General features: G+C 42.4%; 1 protein-coding gene and 1 long non-coding RNA gene across 2 annotated transcripts; both read right to left on the bottom strand.

Annotated features, from left to right (window-relative positions):
• Positions 1-321: 321 nt before the first annotated feature.
• CYLC1 (cylicin 1) lies at positions 322-12,832 on the bottom strand. The gene is made up of 5 exons (XM_051968488.1): positions 12,761-12,832; positions 9,056-9,096; positions 4,782-4,900; positions 1,338-2,426; positions 322-459 (listed from the first exon to the last, which is right to left on the bottom strand). The coding sequence occupies exons 1-5, from the start codon at positions 12,775-12,777 to the stop codon at positions 427-429; spliced, it is 1,299 nt and encodes a 432-aa protein (XP_051824448.1). The 5' UTR covers positions 12,778-12,832; the 3' UTR covers positions 322-426.
• A 3,714-nt stretch (positions 12,833-16,546) lies between these two features.
• Positions 16,547-17,807, bottom strand: LOC127542651 (uncharacterized). The gene is made up of 3 exons (XR_007948771.1): positions 17,710-17,807; positions 17,007-17,131; positions 16,547-16,886 (listed from the first exon to the last, which is right to left on the bottom strand). It is a non-coding gene; the product is annotated as an uncharacterized LOC127542651 (long non-coding RNA).
• Positions 17,808-20,841: the final 3,034 nt, after the last annotated feature.

The following is a 20,841-nucleotide window of genomic DNA, read 5'->3' as shown; positions in this document are numbered from 1 at the left end:
CCTCCATTTCTGACCTTTCTGGAGCCTTTCTAGCAAGAACCAAATAATAATTGCTTTAAGGCTGGCAAAGGGATTTATATTTCCTCACAAGCCTGGTATGTAGATACTATTATGATCTCTATTTTACAGAGAGAAAAACTGAGGCAAAAAGAAACAAAATGACTTGCCCAGAGTCATCCAGCTAGTGTCTGAAGCGGGAATTAAACTCAGATTTTCCTGACTCCAAGTGCAGTGTGCTATTGCCCCTGCCACCTAATCAATCTTGAATCAACTAGCCCCCCCTGCACATCATGAAATCAAGTCACTGGGATTCAACGAGGACAAAAGGTTTTCTTTATTACAATTAGAAACATTTTTTGAAAGTAGCTACCTACTGGTTGTCCTATCTGGGCTAAAGCTATCCAGTAGGACCAAACTCACAGTTCTTCAGATCAGTTTCTGGATCCATTGGGCTTCCGGCTGCAGGAAAAAGAAAAAGGAAAAGATCACAAGGTATGAGATCTCTAAGGTCCCCACACACACACACCCATTAACCAGAAGGATTCCTGATTGTTTGAGAGTGAGCCTGGGTTTTTCTGAATGAATGAACTTCAACCTAAGTTTGACCCAAGTCTGAATAGAAAGGAGGGGAAGGGTAGGAAAGGGGGCAGTTCAAGGGATCAAAATGATGTGTTGTCCTTTTTGTTAATTAGGAGCAGAACACTGATGAAGAATCCTGGTGGCCTGACTCTTGGCTCCTCTGGCTTCCTTTAAGACTGTTCAGATTCTAACTTTTACGCTCCTCATTGCTAGTGACTTCCCTCGGAAATTCGTTCCCTTTCATTCCCCAGATAATATATACATGGGTGTCCGTATGCTATCTCCCCCACTGAGGGCAGGGATAGTGTTTTTGCCTTTCTTTGCATTTCCCACGCTTAGCACAGTGCCTGGTATATAATAGGGGCTTAATAATGCTCCTTGATGATGATTGTGATTATGGAATGAATATAGAATATGATTATAGAAATAATTTGTAAGTATAGAATTTTAGGCTTGTAAGGCACTAGAGAAATCATCCCATTGAACCCTCACCGTAAGACCCTGTACACCTCCATTTTACATGGAAATGTAAGGAGGAAATGGTCTTTGAGAGCTTCAACAGCTTGCTCATGCTCACCTGGCTAGGACGTGGCAAAGAGACAGAGACAGAGTTCAAATCCCTTGCTCCTGACTCAGTCCAGCTGTCTTTCTATCACACCAAGTTATAGGATCCTTGGGAAAGGGAAACTCTGACTTTGACCTTATTGCTTGTAATTCCATCTTAGCTAGTTGAACTACAAACAAGGAAATTAACTTACCAGAGGGGCCTTTCTTATCTCAGACTTTACAAGCTGAGGCAGTGCCTGTGGAGCCATAGGGGACTTTATGGAGGCCGCACCACGTGAAATTTTAGGTGTTTCCAAATCCAATTCCGATTCTCTCTTGGTGGGTTCGGTGTCGGATCCTTTGAAAGTTATCTTCCCATCCTTGGACTTCTTTGAATCTTTGGGTATATTTGCCTTTTGGGATTTCATCTTAGAATCATATGAATACTCAGACTCGACATCCCCTTCATTAGGTTTCTTGTCTTCTGTTTTTAGATTCTGGGACTTATTGTTCAAGTCCTTGGATCTCTTCTTTGAACTTTCATCTTTCTTCTTTGTGTCCTTGAATTCGACAACAGAATCTTTGGATTTCTTCTTTAAGGCCTTTTCTCTCTTTTCATTCTTGTAGTCAATACTGAAATCCTTGCATTTTTTCCTTAGATCTTTGTCTGATTTCTTTAAACCTGTGGCTTCAATGACTAAATCCTTGGTTTTTTTCTTTATATCCTTGTCTTTCTTCAGAATATCCTTAAATTCAAAGTCTGAGCTCTTGGTCTTTCTCTTGAAAGTCTTGTCTAAATCCCCAGGTTTTTTTCTTGAATCCTTATCGCTCTTCTTTTCATTCTTGGAATCAGTAGATTCAGCATCAGACTCCTTCGGCTTTCTCTTCTTCTCTGTGTCTTTCTCACTGACATCACTATCCTTGGTTTCAGCATCTGGCTCCTTGTCTTCATGTGAATCCTTGCCCTCCTTTGGTTTTGACTCTCCTGAACCTTTGGACTCGCTGTCAGATTCTCTGGATGAAATGTCGGCTGTATCTGGTTGTTTCGTTTTGGACCCTCTGGGTAAGCCTGCCACCTTCTTCTTTGTTGTTTTCTCCGCTTGATTTCTCTCTTTCTTGTACATTTGATTTTTCTCTCCAGGGGATAGTTCGGTAGATTCTGATGTTTTTTGTGGGCCTGTGAAAAATGGGGGTCTTCTTCTGGCAGCTAAATAAGCAGAAGGTTTCTCAGAAATTTTTAGTAAAGAACGTGTCATCCACATAGGAGTCGCTTTCTGTTCATCTTTGACTACATCCCCCATCTGAGAAATTAATTCAAACAATACAAAGACTCAGAGTTGTTTAATTTGTCATAATTCTGAAAAGTTAAGTACTTTTTATTCTGCAGCATGAAAAAGAGTTCTGTGCATTGATATAGAGCACAGCTGTAACTGAAGCTCATTCTTAATTTTACCTTCCTCTTTCAAGGTCACTATTTTGAAATGAAATGATGATAATTCTGAGAATTCAGAAGATCGAATACTCTAAAGCGTAGGTTGGCTTTAGGTGCCTCTGATATCATTACTCTCTGGGAATCCAGATGAGGATTAGGATAGGCCATTAACCTTGCCCCGGTTGTACCGTTCTATCAGATAGCTGGGCTGGTCCTGAAAATCCGAGAATGGGCAATTTGGGGACCTCTGTCTGGATGATGCTCCCTGTCACACACTCCCCACAGTCCCACTCTGAGTCTGAAGAAATTCATCTCTATAGAGGTACGTCTGCCCGATATGCTGGCCCAAGCACAAGGCCCATCCCTAAAGAGGAATTCGAGATTTCCAAACCCATGCTATCCTATTTCTAACTCTGTCTCCAGAGCTATCTTGGAATTCCCGGTAAAGGCCAAGAACTGGAGCTGCCCCGAACTGACAACTTCTGGAAGACAAAATGATTATGCGCCCAATAGGTACGGAAAATAACAACCAATAAACATAATGGGTACACACACTGATTCATACACCTTCATGGTACTTTAGTTCTTGAACTATTCCCTTCAATCCCCAGCATGGTCCAACTAAGGGACGCCTTTGGGTAGAAATGTAACTATAGATTTCCTCTGAAATCCTGCCCTGGTGAGTAGGTATAATTCAGAGTTCTCAAACTATACTCAGAGATTATAAATTCTGGTGGGGCCTACTGATTTGAAAAGATTTTAAGTACACATTTAAGTGCACAGTCCAGGAACCTCAACTCTGCCTACTTGCTGAGGACGAACCGAGCCACGATAGGAACTACACTTCACACAGGAGCTATTAGGATGTGAGCCCCGAGATGGTGATTCTTTGAGTCCCCCGAGGAGCGATCAACATAGGTGGAGAGAGACTGGGAACTACATGGGGAGTACTGAAATTCCTAAAGAGCCACACTACCAGACTGAAGTTTCACCACCTCTCCTTTCTATTGTTCACCTCCTGGCAGAGCTGAGCTCGACACTCTGTGTAATAGGAAGGCACACTAGAAGAAGCAAGATACTTAGGGTATAACTTACACTAGGTAATCAGTTCTGGAATAACAAATAGTCTTGGATCTAGAGGAAGTCTTTATGGAAAACAGTAAGTAACATTGTCTGAGTCTCTTGGGTCAATTTTGACAGATTCTCTCTTTACCAGAGCTAGGAAATCCCATTAAGTGACATATCATAATCCTGCCTTTGGAGAGCAAAAGAGGGCATGAATCTGTCACAGTGTACACTTCTTAAATCTCACACTAAAGGAGATGAAAGTCTGCCCTAACACTCACTCTTGCGCCTCCAAAGTTACAACTTGAGCTATTTCTGCAGCTGTTGGACATTTTTCCTGAATGATCTTCTGGCAATAGGTGACCCAGTCTGCCATCCAGTGAATTATAAATGGAACAGATTGTCTTTCAGCTGAGATCAGGCAGGAATGCCCCACAGCTGGCTTATATATTTGTCCATCGCCTCCCATCTGGACTATCACAATAGCTGGTTGTTGTTCCTGCCTCAATTTTCTCACCACTCATCTTTCTTACACTCAGCTACCTAACCACGGCAGCTCTTCCCCCTCTTCAAAAAACTCTGGTGGCGCTTTATTAGCTGCACGATCAAACATAAAATCCTCTGGTTCACCAAGCCCTTCACAAGCTAACCTTTTCCCACCTTTCCTGTCTTCTTACACTTCTATGCAATGGCACTGGCCTCCTTTCTATTCTTTTCACAAGACCCTCCCTCTCCCAACTTTCCATTTTCATTGGCTGCCCCTTAAGCCTGAAATGCCCTTGCTCTTCATGCCTATGTTCTACCTTCCTTGGCTTCTTGAAAGGTTCAGCTAAAATCCCACTCTCTGAAAGAAGTCTTTCTCAAACCTCCTTAGTACTAGTGCTTTCCTTTCACAATCACTTCCAATATATGACTATTTCTATCCATACACACACATAGATGTACATAGAGCTAAATCTCTGTATCTCATATGGACTTAGCTGTTTGTATGGTGTCTCCCCAATTAAATTGTAAGCACCTTGAGAGCAAGGACTGGATTTGCCTTTCTTGGTATCCGCAGTGCTTAAAACAGTGCCCAGCACATATTAGGTACCTAGTAAATACTCATTTGCTTAATGTGGCCTTTTATCATTAGCTTAAAATCAATATCAGTACTTACAGCAGAATTTTCTCTTAATTCGGAAGGGGTTGATCTCCATTTTTTCCCTGGTCGATTTGGTTTAGAAAACATCAAAGAAAAGTGTTGTTGATTCCAGGATTTTTTGCTAACATCCTCAACTGAAAAAAAAAATCACATACTTTGGAATCAAAATTTAAATCTGAATCAAAGTGGAAGTGACCCTGAGGGAGCTAGCCAATTTCACTATGTGTAATTCTATGTGTGTGGGAGCTCTCTCTACAGATGCAGATCACCCCTCCATAGCTCAGTGGTCTTCAAGAATTCCTGTGGTCTAAAAATCAATCACTAAAAATCGGTCAAAGATGGAAGTTGGCATTAATCTTTCTTTAGTCAGTGAATTTTAGCATGATAGCTAGATACAACAATCAGACCTCTGATTTCTCTCTCTGTCTCTGTCTCTGTCTTTGTCTCTCTCCTTCTCTCTCTCTCTCTCTCTCTCTCTCTCTCTCTCTCTCACACACACACACACACACACACACACACACACACACACACACACACATTCTTGTTTAGCTCCTTAAGCTCCCTTTGGGGACTTCATTTGCCTTTCAGTTTGACTATTAGATCTCTGAAGATAGGAATCAAGTCTGACAATTCCATAACCCTGACAGCCATCTAACATATAGTAAGTACTTAGGAAATACTGATTTTAAGTGCTTAAATTTCCATTTACTTTAAACTCTGGGAAACAGGAGCCAGAACTAAGCACTGGGTCAAGTTCAAATCTGTTCATTTCAGAAGATAGATAGATAGATACATAGATAGATAGATAGATAAAGTACCTACATTGGGCAAGGTACTGGGATTCATATTTTGTTGTTGTTATTGTTGGGAACTGTGGTTTAACTGATTTGGGGAGCTCCAGAGATGTAAAGTCTCTCTTCTGGAACAGATTTGAGTGAGGTAATGGATTTAATGTGCTTGAAAGTTGCTCTATAAATGACTGTTATTACTATTTTATACATCCAATCTTAAAGAGTTGCCTGGGGCCGGAAGGCAGTGATACTACAGTCTCACTTGAATCCTGGTTTTTCTTACAAGGACAGCTCTCTATCCACAAGGGCAACAGCTCTCTATCCACAAGGGTACACTGCTTCTCAGGTACTTGAGATAGAAAGATGACTAACAGTATGATATGATGACCTTATATGTGTGTGTGTGTGTGTGTGTGTGTGTATATATATATATATATATATATATATATATATTATATATATATATATATATATATATGAGCATGGAATAGTCCTATAGTACTACCATAGGCTAAAAGGACCAGAGAATCACAGATCTTGAACTGGAAGGAACCCAAAAGGCCATCGGGGGCAAACCCTTTAATGGATGAGGTACGTGAAGTCCAGAAAAACTAACGATTTAACAAATGGTAACTATAAGAGGAACTTCTCTTTTTTTATTTTATTTTTTTACATTTACTAATGTAGTTGAAATAATTTGGCTTGCATACAGGCTGCTGGTACTATCTGCTACATGGTAGGAGATATGTTAAACAGCTAGAGCTCATGGAGAAGAAGGGGGCCCACGTGGTGCAAGGTCTCAAATGTGATCTGTGAATCTCCTGTAGTGGTGGTGTGTGTGTTTGAATTGACCCAATTTCAAGTTATAATTATGTCAAATGTAATAAGGAGTTCCAGCCCAATGAAAATCTGCAGTACAAATTTAGATAATGCAGCAACTTCAACAGGATTCATTATTCACCTTTATTGGGACCTAGATCATATGAGGAATTTCCTTACCTTAAGAAGGAAAGCATGCCTTTTGTATTTAAATATCTAAAGGGCTGTCATCTGAGAGAATGAATTTATTCTCCATAGCTTCAGAGACTGAAATTCTGTGAGAACTAAGATCAAGATGTTACAAGCACACAGATTTGGATTTACTCAAAGGTAAGGCATTTCCTAATAGAGATGTTCAACAATGGAAGGGGTTGTCTGATATATATGAGATGGTAAAGCTATGGCCTGAAAGCTCTTTTTATTTCTTTTCTTTTTTTTTGGGGGGGGGGGGGCGGTAGGCAATCAGGGTTAAGCATCTGAGGCCAGATTTGAACTTAGGTTCTCCTGATTCCAGGCCTGGTACTCTATCCAAGGAAGCTTTTTCTGAAATTGATGTGGGGGTTTTACTGCTCCAAAGTTCAATATGCATTGATTGACATCAGTGTGACAGAGTAGACAAAGACATTAACGTTATCTTAGTCTGTATTAAGAAAGGATCAGTCCTGAAGTCAGGAGGACTTTAGTTCAAATACTTAACATTCCTAGCTGTGGGACCCTGGGCAAGAACTAGAAGAGCCCTTAGTGGTCATCTAGTCTAATCTCCTCATTTTACAGATGGGGAAACTGAGGCCCAGAGAGGTTAAGTGACTTACTTACCAAGGACATATGGGTTGTAGATAACAGAGGTAGTATCCAAACCCAGATCCTGATTTCAAATCCACCATATTTTCCGTTATACCATATTGCACTCCAATAGCTTCAGTAGGGAATCTGACTTCCAAACTTCAGCCTAGACCTTTCTTCCAAGCTTCATCCTTGCATCTCTAGTAGGAAAAGGACCTTCTCTACCTGGGTATCTCACTAGCACCTCAAAACCAGTCCTTCTGAAACTGAGCTCAACTTCCTGCTCCCTTATCCTACTCCTCATTCTGACCTAAGTATTTCTGCAAGTAGCACCCCCATTCATCTAGTCTGCCATGTTCCAAGCCCTGGAGTGACTTTTGTCTCTTCCCTCTCATTTCCCATCCAAATGGCTTACATGTTCTAACTTCACAGTAGGTGGCAATTTGGCCCCTCCTCTCATTCCCACTGCTACCCATTAATACAGGCAGTTACTGCCTTGGAGCGTGGATTAGACCCCTCCCCCCTTTCTCTCCCACCCCCACCCCCCACCCCGGGAGGTTTTTAAGGAAAATGGAGTGGACTTCTGGACTGGTAGTTGACCTCCTGCTCAAAGGTGGCTTGGACCATATGTCCTTCACGATCCTTCACACCACAGAGAGTATCTGCAATTAGTTCTTGTGATTCAGAAACATCTAATATGTCTACTGAAAAACAAATGAAGTCTTCCATTGCCTTGCTAAGAAACACAACATCGAGAATGAGGAAGGCCCTCGCACCACTGGATTCTCCTCTAGTGAGAGCACATCTGGAAACTGTTGCTTAACTCACTTGGGGCCTTGTTTTAAAGATATTGACAAGCTAACAGACTGCTCAGAGGAGAGTGACCAAGACGACGAGGGCATTCAAAATCATGTCATGTAATTTGAGGCAAGAAGATATAAATATTATTTGTATATTCTATATAATGTAACATTATGTATATTTTATATATAATATATAACATTTATTTTTAATTAATACATTTAATATTTATTTTAATTTTATATTTATAAATAATCTAATCAATATATTAATTGATTAATAGTAAAATATTAAATTGTTAATAAATATATGCTATTTATGTATTATATTACAGTATATCTAAATAGTTAAATATAATAAAGGAAGGCAAGGGGGATATTTAATCTAAAGAAGAGACTTGCTGATAGCTTCAGAGGTACATGCTGGTGAATGTTTTAAAAACCAGCCCTCCCCTGCAAAAAAGTACCCACAACACACTTTTTAATTTCCATTATTGACATCTTCTTCAATTTACTTTTGCTAGTAGATTGAAGACAGGTCCAGCACACCCCCTGGGTAGTTTGGGCAGCCAGGGATAATAAGAAAGGGAGAGACATGAGAGCTGTCTTCAAATATTTAAAAGACTCTCACACAGAAAAGGGGTTAGTTAGACTAGTGCTCCGTAGCTTCAGAGGGACAATCTAGAATTTTTTTTTTGATGGGTGGAAGTTACATTGAGACAGGTTTGAGATTGTCATAAAGAGGGGAAGCTAGATGGCATAGTAAATAGAGCAGCGTCCCTGGAGTCAGGAGACCTTCAAATTCGGCCTCAGATACTTAATACTGACTAGCTGTGTAATCCTGGGCAAGTCTGTTAACCCCAATTCCCCCCAAAAAAAATTAAAGCAAAAAAAGGCAAAAAGGGATTATGATAAAGAAGGGTGCTCTTGGGAGATAGTGAGTTTCTTACCACTGGAAGTGTCCAAGTAGAGGATGGATAATCACTTGTTGAACTTATTATAGCAAATAATCACATATTGGGGAAAAGATTTGGTTTCTGATGATGTGACCAACTCTAGATTTGTATGATCCTATGAACTTTGTTCAAATTCTTACCTGGAACATAATTATCGTAGGCTCCAAAGTTCACTCTTCGACTATAAAAGAAAAAGAAATTTTAAAAAAATTACATTTGTCCAACAGTAACTTCTTGCCGTTATGTTTTGCTGTTGATGGCCAGATCTCCAGCAAACCAGCATTCTATTTCATTGAGTCTACCTCTTCTCCATTATGACTAAGCTAGGGATCAATATTTGTGAGGTTTTACTAAACCCTTAATCCAAACCTGTGTATACCATAAATTTGCTACAAGTAGATGAATTTGCCAACTTCTGAACTGAACCCTAAAGGTAATTATTTTAGGAAAGCTTGAGAAGAACCCAAGTACTTTTTAAAGAACCAATTTGAATTGGCTCTAACCTCAGATAATTTAAAATACCGTTGAGCCAAGTTGAAAAGGATTTGAATTAGAGGACCAGTCCTAGGACTGGCCTAGCCAAATAGGTCATAGTTGGCTACCAGAATTCTGGCCCTGGAATTTTTGAGTTAAACTATACTTTAGGAAGTAGAGGTAGGGAAGGGAGTAGCCCTAGACTGAGGCCCAGAAATTTAGTCCAAAGTCTCAGCAACTTAGGAACAAAAAGCTGCAATTGGCTTTCCTTCCTCCCTCTTTTCTCTAATCTGATTTGTTTTTTGTTTGTTTGTTTCCTCTTCTCCTCCATGGCCTACTTTGCCTTTTTTTTCCTTTTAGAGGAGAGGTTTTCAACTTTCAGTCCCTGTACCACTTAGCTTTAAGTAAATATTCCCATACTCTCTATTCAATATGGTTACCCTATAGATGTCCAGAAGAAATAAATATAGTTAGCAATAATCCCCTTTGCCAGGTTTCTCATACCCCTTTGAGGTTATGTGTACCAGGTTGTCAGCCCCTGTTACATGGTTCCACCATGGTTTCCAGCCCATGGTTCTACCTAGTGTTCCAACTGCCACTGTATACATACAGATGTCAAAATAGGCACTGTTACTGACTTGAAGTTGGAGAAACGGTCTGGATGTTAGTGCAGTTCCAGGGATTAATATGTGGCTGAATAACTGTATCCAAAGGATGTTGACTCAATGTTTCAGTATCAATCTGGAGAAAGAACTCTAATACCATGCCAGGGGATCATGGGATCAAAGGCCTATGGCTGGAAGAGATCCCATTTGACCAAGGAGGGAGCTGAGATGCAAAGCAGTTAAATGGCTTTCTCCCAGCTCGCTGAACTCGGAAGTGGCAGAGGTGGGCCCGCCAAGGTTGTCTAGATCCAGATCCACCACTCTTTGTACTATACTCTCCCCTTAGGCTGGTCTTAGGCAACATTTGATCAACGTTTTAATGAATGATTTAGATGAACACAATAGATGTCTGTCAGACAGATGTGTAGGTGACAAAAAGCTGAGAGGGATCATTAACACATGACATGTCAGAATTAGCATCCCAAACAAATTAAGTAGACTGGAATTTAATGAGTTGATATTTAAGAAAGGTAAAGGTCTGATCCTGCAATTGATTAAAAAAAAAAACCTACTACACAAGTATAGGATGAATCCCAAAACAGCCAACTGTGTGGATTCAGTTGATGAGTTGCCTTAGTGCAAAGTTCCAGGCTTCCTGTGGAACATTAAGTTCCGAGTTCTATCATCCAAAGGGCCATAAGCCCATTCGGACCATTCTGAGTAGTTGGGCCTAGAAGATTCTAGTCTGGTTCTAACTCTAGCCCCTTAGGAATATGAATACTAAGGCACACTCTGGTCCTGCTGCTAAGAGTACCTCATACCTGTCTTCTGGAACAAGCTATTGTTCCTCTTAGATATGGCCTTCATTGACATTCTCCTAACTTTCTGCTTGTGTGGTATCTTCCTGTATGGGCCCATGTCTTCGAAACTGAACATACACAAAGTCTTTAAGATCTGCCCTGATTTGGGAAAGGGGAGAGAGAGAAAGCCCGTCCAGAGGAGCAGAGGTCTCTCTGGGGGAACTGAATGCTTGGTGCTAGGTAGAAGGAGTACCATCTGTACTTCTGAAAGCTCCAGGGGTTCTTTCAGGATTTAAGGCCACCTTAGAATGATTGCCTGGCCTGGTTTTTCCCTCTATTTGCCAAGTTCTTTTCACCCTCAGGTCATGTTTTATAGTCAGTCAAGGGTTACTCACTAAACTGAAGTCCAACCCCATCTTCTGCCTTGCTCTCACTAGGCCTCACTTCTGACAAACCATGGTTCCATCTTCCTGGCCCCATTAGCGCTGAGCTTGATCCTTCATGATCTCCGTTACCCATATACTGAATGTCCTTTGCCCTCCCGGTGACTGGCGAAAGAAGCCCTCTTCTTTCTTATACTAGCCTCAGCTTGCTCATAATTCCTCGTAGCCTCTGTACTACTTATATTAGGCCTTTGTGGAATCAATTCCTGAAAAGCCACTAGAAAAGCATTTTTGATAGAAAGGCTAAAGGTGCCATGTCTCTGAGGCCTTGAAGGGCTAACCCTGGGCATATGCCCAGCCTTTGTCACCTCTGTAATATTTCTGAGTGGCATAGCAAGAATCTGAGGTATTTAAGGTTTAGGGGAATGGCAAATATATTTTTATGACAAGTGGGAAGTTCAGTTGGGGCCCCCCTCGATTTGAATCCTTTCAGAAACATTTATTGGTCTGCCTTTTGTTTTCACAACGTAGTTACTTCTGAAGGTTCTATTTCCTCAATCCCTCTGGGCAACAAAAACAGCTGAATCCAACATAGCAACCGTTGCCTGTCAGTGTATGTAACATTCTATACCTACATTCCCCCTCTAACTCAAGATAAAGGGGAAAAAACCAATAAATTTTTTAACTTTTATGTATACCAAGATTCGTTTTTACAATCACATAACCTTTGGCTTCCTTTTTATGTCCTTTTTTGCTATATTGAAACAATGTGAAACCATTTCTTTCCCTGGCAATACATCCCCACACCCAGACCAGCCATTTATGTCCTCAGATGTTTTTTCTCTTCCACTTTTGGTCAGAAAAGATCACATTGGTTTCTTCTATTAAACACTTGACCCAACAGCTTATTGCCTAGATCATCTATCATTTTATACAAATGCCAAATATGCCTTAAGAAGTACTAATAGATTGCCCAACTTTATGCCAATAAATTTGATAATCTAAGTGGACTGGAGAAATACCTATAAAATATAGATTGCCCAGGTTAGTGGAAGAGGAAATAAATCACTTAATTGCCCCATTTTTTGAAAAGGAAATAAAACAAGCTATTAATCAGCTCCCTAAGAAGTACTAATAGAGAATATCCAATCAAAACAGTTCATTTTATAATTGTTCCTCCCACCCCCCATATCTATTTTAACATGAAATGAACACTGTGACTGTTAAAGGTCAGAGAATTATAATTCAACCTCACCTCTCTGGAACCTTTGTATACTTTGTACTTTTTCAAAACACTTTTTAAAAACAATATATTGTTACTCTCAAAAACTACTGAGGATTAATGGACCTCATTTAACAGAAAGGGAAACTGAGGCCCAAAGTCCCTAATAACTGATCAAGATCACCCAGCTTACTCCCCCAAATACTGAAAAGGACTCAGATTTTGTTTTCTGACCAAAACAGCAAAATGGTGCTTCAAACCATTCCCTCTGCTGGACAACCTAAGGTAAATAACCTTAAAAAGTTTCTCTGTAATAGACCCTTATCAATATGACAAATTTTCTTATTAAAAGACAACTTACAAGCGAGGGACGGACATTTTTCAACCTAGCTACAGCCAAGGCATTGACATCGTTAGGTCAAACAAATGATGTAAGATGTGATATCACAAAGGACCCTAGCCTGCTAAGTGATTCTTAAAGGGAAAAAAACCTTTTTCTACTTCCTGTCCTCCCTTCCCCTACCCCACCCCCAGCCCCCTGGTGTCTGGGTTGCAGTGTTGGAACAGAAGGCAAATGGGACTATGGGTGAAACAGTGGCCCATGGGGGATTGAAAGCTAGCCTTGGGCCTCATTAGTTCTGTACCATGTGGCCAGCTTAGCGAACTGCTTATAGAGTAATAGATTAGGTTCCCCATTTACTACTCTGGGAAGAGTCACTACATATATGCAATCTGAGTGTAATATTTGTTGTTTTTTTCCTCTTGTTTGAATCTCATAGTTTTTCCTTCTACTTTTTTTCTCCCTGTATCTTTTCAAATTTTTTTTTAACTTGAAAATTCATGTTTCCCCTGTCCCTGCAAATGGCAGAGTGTGATATAAAAACTCACCATTTTCAATCATCTTGGCAATACCACTGTGATATTTTCACAGACGAATTGGGTTTTGCAGGCAAACCGCTGCAGTTTTAATTTAGAAGGTTATGTCCATGGAGACTCATTCATAATGAATCATTTTTCCAACTGATGAGAGCTTTTATGTTCACTCTCATTTCTCATGTTAATTTAAAGGTCAAGCCTATTGCATGTGAGTCGACAATATTTTTGGTAATGAATACTATCTGGGGTGTTCGGTTCCTTTGGCCTTTAATATTCTTGGGCCGAGTATCTGAAGGACACCTGGATATTTACAAATGCAATTATACATCCAGGACCATAGTTGGGAAGAAGGAAGATGTCTAAAAGAAAGGAACTGGTTCAATTGAGCAAGTAGACAGGATCAGAACAAGTCCAATTTCAAGCTGAAAAGGACTTTGGAGAGTCAAACCTCCTGATTTTGCAGAAAAGGAAACTGAGGTCCAAGGAGAGAGGAGACTTGCATGAGATCACACAGAACCTAGGTAGCCCTGGGTACTTGGAGAAGGAAGAAGGGTTGAGGGGGTATGTATGCCAAAAAGAAAATTCTTTATTGCTTATTCATCAAAGAGATCCTGGGGTGGCTAACCGATCTGGGACTTTCAGGAATCTGCCCAGTGATTGGGTCGGGCAGACCTACTGGCGATCATTTGTCATTTAGCCTTTTCCATTGTGGGGTTCAGGAGTGGCATTTTGCCCGAGGAACCCAAAGGCCTAGTCCCAGTTTACAACGTGCAAGGAAAGTAAATGCAAAAATCTGCAAGGAACTCAACGGATCGAATGGCCAGTTCCGGGTGCCAGGGGGCGTTGAAGGCGGCACGGAACGTAAGCTCCATGAGGGCAAGAGGGAGGGTTACTTCCGCCGCCGCCAAGCCTACAAAATTGTCGCGAGCCGCTCCCGGGCGGGGCTGGAGGAAGCGCTTCCCCGGGCGGGGGGGGCGGGGCCAGAGTTCTCTCGCTTCTGCGTCTGCGCAGGGCGCGCGCTCGCGGCTAACCGCCACCTAGAAAGAGTGAGTAACGCCTTGGAACTTCCGCGGCTGGAGCGGCCATGGACCTTCTCGAGGCCTGCCCCGTAAGTGACGTCAGTACCTCCGCTTCTCCCTTCTGTCTGCTTGGCTCGCGCTCTCTGCTCCGCCTTAGCTTCTGAGGCCTCCGGGCCAGAGAGGGAGGCATTTCTGCCTCAAGTCACCCAGCGGCCTGACGTTCTGAGCCCACCGGGGCTGGGCTCCCCGGTTTGTGTCCCCCACCCCCTCCGTGCACCTCCCTGGATCCCGTCGCTCTGGATTGTAATCTCAGACCTCCCTGGGTGGCACTCTCGTCCGATGGATGGGCCCTTTCCGACAGTCCGTAGCATCGCCGCATCTTCCATTAGAGCTGGATGGGATGCCACGGCCCTTAGCCGTCACTCGGATTGACGAGATTGTCATCCAGTTCCCTTATTTGATGGAGGAAACCAAAAGTCAGAAGAAATCCCGGAAGTCACTGGGGAGACGGAAATGTCTGCCTTTGAGCAAGCAAGGCAAGAAAATCAGCCCCATTGGCATGGATTCTTCCAGGGCATCAGAAGCTGCCCTAATTGGGCCACCTAGAGAGAACCCTCCCCTTCCCGGCTCCTCTTTAGTAAGTAACCTGAAAGCCCTAATGCTGAATCTGGAAGGTTGCCTGCCTAGCTTAGTGATAATGACCTGGGAAAATCTGGCGTCCCATTTAGAGGCCTTACAAAGCAGCCATATAGAGAGGCAGGCCCCAGATTGCAAATAGGTCAGGTTCCCAAAGTTCATTTGTGGGTTGGCATGTTTGGAACTCACTTGCATTCCCCATAGAAAAGATGATATCTAAATTGGTGGCTTGATTCCCAGGCCGGCCCACAAAACCTATTTAACCCATAATATAGTTGAAATACTTTGCATTTGCAATGAAATGTAGAAAATACTGTGTTCAGTCCTAGTAATTACACAAAACAGGAAACAATGTTGAATAAAAAATAGGGTTTAATTTATCTTGATTGCTAGTGCTCCTGGAAAGCAAGTTTAATTAGAGGAGGATGGAGAGATGGAGAGAGAGAGAGAGAGAGACAGAGAGAGAGAGACAGAGAGAGAGAGAGGTTTTAATGGAGATTGTGAAGGACTCTAGTCACTGGACATTTCAAGGGCTTTAGAGACTAATGGCCCTAGTTACATAGTATGTTTCATTTCACTTCAAAGCATTGTCTCCGTTCCGCCTCTTTTCCTTCAACAGGTGTATCCAGCTCCAACTACTTATGTTCCGTAGCCATGATTAGGGTCATTGTTTTGGCTTACAAATGGAATGAAGATGGAAGGGGAGGGAGAGAGTTTCCTGAAGTAATTGGGCAAGAATTGGGAGAAAAATAATGTAAGTTGCTGTTGTAAAAGAAATGATCTGAGATGGAATTAACGGAGTTTTAAGTGCGGAAAAAGGGAGAAGAACAATGTGCCTGCCTCTCATAGAGTTACAGTTGGGTGTTCCAGAATTCAGGGGTCCAGACAGCCCCTTTCCCCATGCTAAGAGGGAGGGGAAACCATCAATTGAGATGGAGAAGCCTTTATCTGGGCATAGGACAAATGCAAGGATCAAGCCATCCATCTCCTAGCAACCTGGAAATAAATGTTACTGCTATGCTGTTTTAAAAGTACTATGAGAAGTAGAAAAAAAAAAAGTTTTGAAGTCAGATCTAGCTTCAAATCTTGTCTCTTTCCATGCCTAAAATGGAAATAATACTGACCCCCTCTGTGGTACCGATTCCCTCAAAGAGTTGTTAGCATCATATGAGAATAGTACTTGCTCAGTGAATTTTCTTAATGCTTCAAAAACAAGATAGCTGGGAGAAGAAGCCGAATTGCTATACAGAGCACTTTATCATTTGAGCCGAACGTGGTGATATATATCAGGGTAGGAGGATTATTCCATTTTTAGTGAAGAACTTGAGAAGCCAAGTAAGTTACTTGCCCTGGGTAACAAACCAGAGTAAAGTGGGATTGATCCCAGTTGACCTTATACTTTCCCAGAAGACCTCAGAACCTCTTTTCTCCCAAGTGACCCTATCATTGTTTTTTAATAGTGAAATTTGAGTTTCCCTTCACACACATACATGTGAGAAGGTGCCAATGGGATCCAGAGGACCTTCTTCTTCTCCTACTCTTTTAGGGCAACTACTCTTGAACCTTGGTGAAGTGTAAGATGCAGGAAGTACCCGATTCATAGAAAAGGCAGAGGAGATGAAAGGAAGAAAAAGCAAAGGATGGGGGACGCTAGTGGCCTTGACACCCCTTAAGACCGGAGCCAAGGGTTGATACGAAGTGGAAAAGGAGTTTTGGGTAACTGACAGATGGGTAGCAGAGAGGTAACACACACACAAAGAGCTTTGCTAGACTAGATTATATTTCAGCAAAACATTGGGTAAAATACATAAGGTCAGGATGTCAGGTTTTGATCCTCATTTTAAAGGTACGGAGGAATGTGAAACAGTTTCACTGGCAAGTTGTCCAGAATTGTAAGGTGGATGATGTTGAATGTACAGCTGTGGCTTTCTTAAATCAGCATCTTTCTTCATTTTCCTTGAAAGACAGAAAAAGAGTATTAGAGAAGTGGCTCAGAATAATTTTCCCTGGATTTCAGAATGTTTTAGAGCTTAACTGCGGGAACATACAGTGTCTTAGGTGAATTCAGTTACTTACTTCAGTACATTCGAAGCATTTTTTGTTGGACTTTGCTCTTCGATTGGGATATGCAGGTTTTTCGAAGAGGAGTTTTACCTTGATTATGGATTTGGGAGGCAACTCACCAAATATGGAATCTAGAACTAAAAAGAAGGAATAGGAATAAGCATACATTAGGATTTGGTGGTCTTTTCCCATCATTACAGGCAATATTTTTTGCTTGTTGCTGGGAGGTCCAGAAACTCATCGGCCTAACAGCAGATGTTTTGTATAGAACAGTTGGTGACTGAAATTAGTGGCAATGATTATCAAAGGCCACATATAGCCATTCAGATAGGATATTTGATTCCATCTTTGGGGAAACTGAGATTAGGAGATGCGCATGTTTAAAAATCAGCTAATAGCCTACCCCTTCCCTCTGGTTATCAGTTTCTCTTTATTTGTACCATCGTGGCTGGTACAATTTAGCCCCCAAAATATGGCAAGATAAGGATAATCAGATATTTGGAATTTAGCCCTTAGAAATCAATCATCACATGCAGTGACATGATGTTTGGACAGTCTCACACCATTTCATAATTACTTCCCTCTGTCTTAATGTTCAACTATGACCTTTAATGATTTGAATCGGATTTCTAGCATGATAAGATGGAAGAAATATTGCCCCCCCAACTCTTCAAGTGTCTTTAAATACTATATTATAGAGGGTTGGTGCATATACATGCTGTGCTTTCGTTCTTTTCTGGAAGGTTGTTCTTTGTGTTCAGAAAGTCAGTTGCCTCTTCATTGTCTAAGATGGCTGTCCCTTCGAAGTATTCCTCCTCCTCTTCCTCCTCCTCCTCCTCCTCCTCCTCCTCCTCCTCTTCTTCTTCTTCCTCCTCCTCCTCCTCCTCCTCCTCCTCCTCTACCACCTCCTCCTCTTCCTCCTCAAATTCCTCTGCAGGCTCAGGAACTTCTGCTTCTGAAATATAAACTTGTTCCCCCTTTTCAGACATTTTGTCTTCAGATCTAGAAAAAGGAGGTTAAAAGAGTATGCTCCTGATGGATTTGTTTCATTACATTTCAGTCTTTCCCTAAGGCTTTCTTGGTTCCTGTGTCTTTGAACCTAATGAACAGCGTCCTGACTTCTCTCCCAAAGGAAGCTCTTTGTACAAATCTGTAGGGAAGTAGGATGAGTAGGCTAGTAAAATACTTCATTGAGGACTTCTTCCAATTTAGTCCTCGTACCATGGTTGGGGGGAGCGGGGGGTGGTGGTGGAAGCATTACAAAGACTGTGACCCCTATTTCAATTGAGGAAATTAACACTAGCAGCTATAATGATAGTTTTTAAGGATAAACAGGTCCTTGAATAATAGATCCTAGAAATAACCCTTGTAATGTACAGAGATCCAAGGAAACAGAGGCCTAGAGTTAAGATGAGAGGTTGTATACCTGGTAAATGAAATTCAATCCAGGTCCTAAATCCTTTTCACTTTATCCCCATACCTAGGGCCAGGAACTCAGGCCATCTGACTATATATATGCTTATTTTACATATATATATATGTATAAGTATACATATATATGCATAAGTATACATATATGTATACTTATACATACTATGTATATCTCTATCTCTTTGTATAGTTATTTCTGTCTTTAGACTGTCCTTACCTTTCATAGCCATCAAACACTTCAAATACTTCAAGCCCATCTTGTCCTTCAAATATTCGGTACCTTTGGTACCCGTGATACCTTTGAAAGCCTCCATACCATCGGTATCCTCGGCACCCTCGATATTCTTCATACTCTCCGGTATTATCCATGGCCTTTGAACCTACTGAGTTAGTTATCTTGGCTCTGATACCACCAGCTGTCTGTTTGGGTGGGGTTTTATTGCTTCTGATCACCATTATTACATCAGGAGGCTGTGGTCCTTGGGCTTGCCCCCTCCCCCAGCCTCATTTGATTGGTTGATGGTTTTCTCCCTAGTGCTATTGCTAGATTCATTACTCCAGTTGGAATCAAGTGAGAAAGATTCTGTCTGGCTGAGGCAGGGCCACCAAAAACCTGTTCTCTGCAGGGATTTTTTATACCTAAGGCTAAGTTCCTGAGGTCAGTCTGGTACCTGGAAATAGGGAATTTGCCCCTTTCTGGCATCTGATGGAACTGTCCTCATTTCCAACATTAAAGATTTCCTTCCTAAAAATCTCTGATGTGGGGATGATAGGATGCCATTTAGAGTCACAAAGCAAAGGTGTCACATCTGCGGCTACTTTTTAAAGGAGTTTTTCATGTCTGGAAGATAAGATGTTTACAGTTAACTCTTCTCCTCCCTGATATGGCCACACTCCCCACTGAGTTCCCAGAGCAGCCAGTGTACAGTAACGGGTCAGGGAGCAGGACGGATGCTAAGGGCCACAGGGATTGAGAAAAGGGAGAGTTCACTGGACCTGAGAGGAGGTAGATAAGATTTCTCGGAACATGGACCTTGGGATAATCTTTGAAAGATAGAGAGTCCTTGAATATATAAAGAGGAAAATGGGCTGGAGTGGCATGTGAAGGGGTGAGATAAGACTACGGGTCCGTGCCTTGAGTGTGGTGCCAGATTCCCAGACTCGGGAATGGTGTTCAGCTTAAGGAAACGGTCTAAAGAAGCAAACAAAGCAGAATGAAAACAGCTTCCTACCTGAAGGCAGTGGTACAGTGAGGGTGCTGTGCAGGAAGCCAGGAGGCCTGAGTCCCCATCAAGGCCTGACCAGTAATTCTTCGGAATGCCCTGTCTGGGCAGTGGGGGTCCTGCTTGAACATTCCAGAAAGTCAGGAAGCTGAGGCGGCTCTTAGCCTAAAGCCACGCAGCGGCCAAGTCAGGACTAAGAGTGCAAGAGACCAAGAAGAGATAATTTAGCTACTGTCACTCTGTAATATCCGGCCCGGCCTGGCAGGTTTGGCATGCCACCCCCTTCTTCCCCCCTCCCCCACATCAGTAGAACTGATCTCAAATTCTCCAGGGAACATCTGATTTCCGAGCGGTGCTGTTGGCCAGTCATTTTGTGTTTGTATTCACCTCTCTGTGACCCCTGTTTGGGGCTCATTTTACAGAAGGAGAAACTGAGGCAGACAGGGTTAAGCGACTCACCCAGGGTCACACAGCTAGTAAATGTCGGACGCCAGATTTGGCCTCAGGCCTCACCAGGCCTGGCTTAACCACCGTGCCACATGACCTTCCAAGTACAGGAAACGAAACGGATATCTCTGAATGTCCGTGGTGCTTGGGAAAGGGATTTGAAAGTCCTTTGAGAAATGAAAGCTGAGGGGGAGGCCATTCGCCTCATCAGGCGCAGGCTTCAGCTTTGCTGGCTCCTCCTCCTCTGATCAGTGAATGAGCTGGGGGTGCCACCCGGCATCTGGAGCACATGTGATGTGGCCTCTTATGCAGGACACCTGGCAGGGGGCTTGAAATCCACCCATTATGCTGCCAAGGGAGGATGTTGAGCTTTGCCAAGGGCAGTGGGGGAGAGAGCTAGAAGAGGAACTTTCATGTTATAGGACCAGAGAGGGGAAGGCTTACCCACAGCCTGCAAGGCCATCAAGGGCAGAATTCTGATCAAAGGCCAACTTCCAAACCTCTGTGCCACCTCCCGTGCCTCTGGACACTTCATGGTTTAGCTCCGGGGTCTGGGCTTCTGTAGGAAAGTGGGCAGAAATGATCCCCTGAGGAGTCACAGACCCCTATAGGCTGAGTGTCTGCCGTGACCTTGGTGCTCTTCTCCCTTTGTGCTTCTGTGAGGGAAGTAGCACCAAGAGCAATACCCCGAGAGCCTTTGAGTGTGTGCTAGGCCCTGGGCATCGAGAGGCCAGCAAAGGGCAAAC

Source organism: Antechinus flavipes, chromosome X (genome assembly GCF_016432865.1).
Source record: "Antechinus flavipes isolate AdamAnt ecotype Samford, QLD, Australia chromosome X, AdamAnt_v2, whole genome shotgun sequence".
NCBI classification, from domain to species: domain Eukaryota; kingdom Metazoa; phylum Chordata; class Mammalia; order Dasyuromorphia; family Dasyuridae; genus Antechinus; species Antechinus flavipes.
The sequence above is the reverse complement of the archived record's forward strand: the minus strand, read 5'-3'. Positions and strand labels throughout refer to the sequence as shown.

Excerpts from the sequence above, each read along its gene's own strand:
- CYLC1 (XM_051968488.1), bottom strand. Across the intron at positions 2,427-4,781 it reads AATTAAGAGAAAATTCTGCT|ATGGGGGATGTAGTCAAAGA; the intron begins GTAAGTACTGAT and ends TTAATTTCTCAG. Across the intron at positions 460-1,337 it reads AGATAAGAAAGGCCCCTCTG|CCGGAAGCCCAATGGATCCA; the intron begins GTAAGTTAATTT and ends TTTTTCCTGCAG.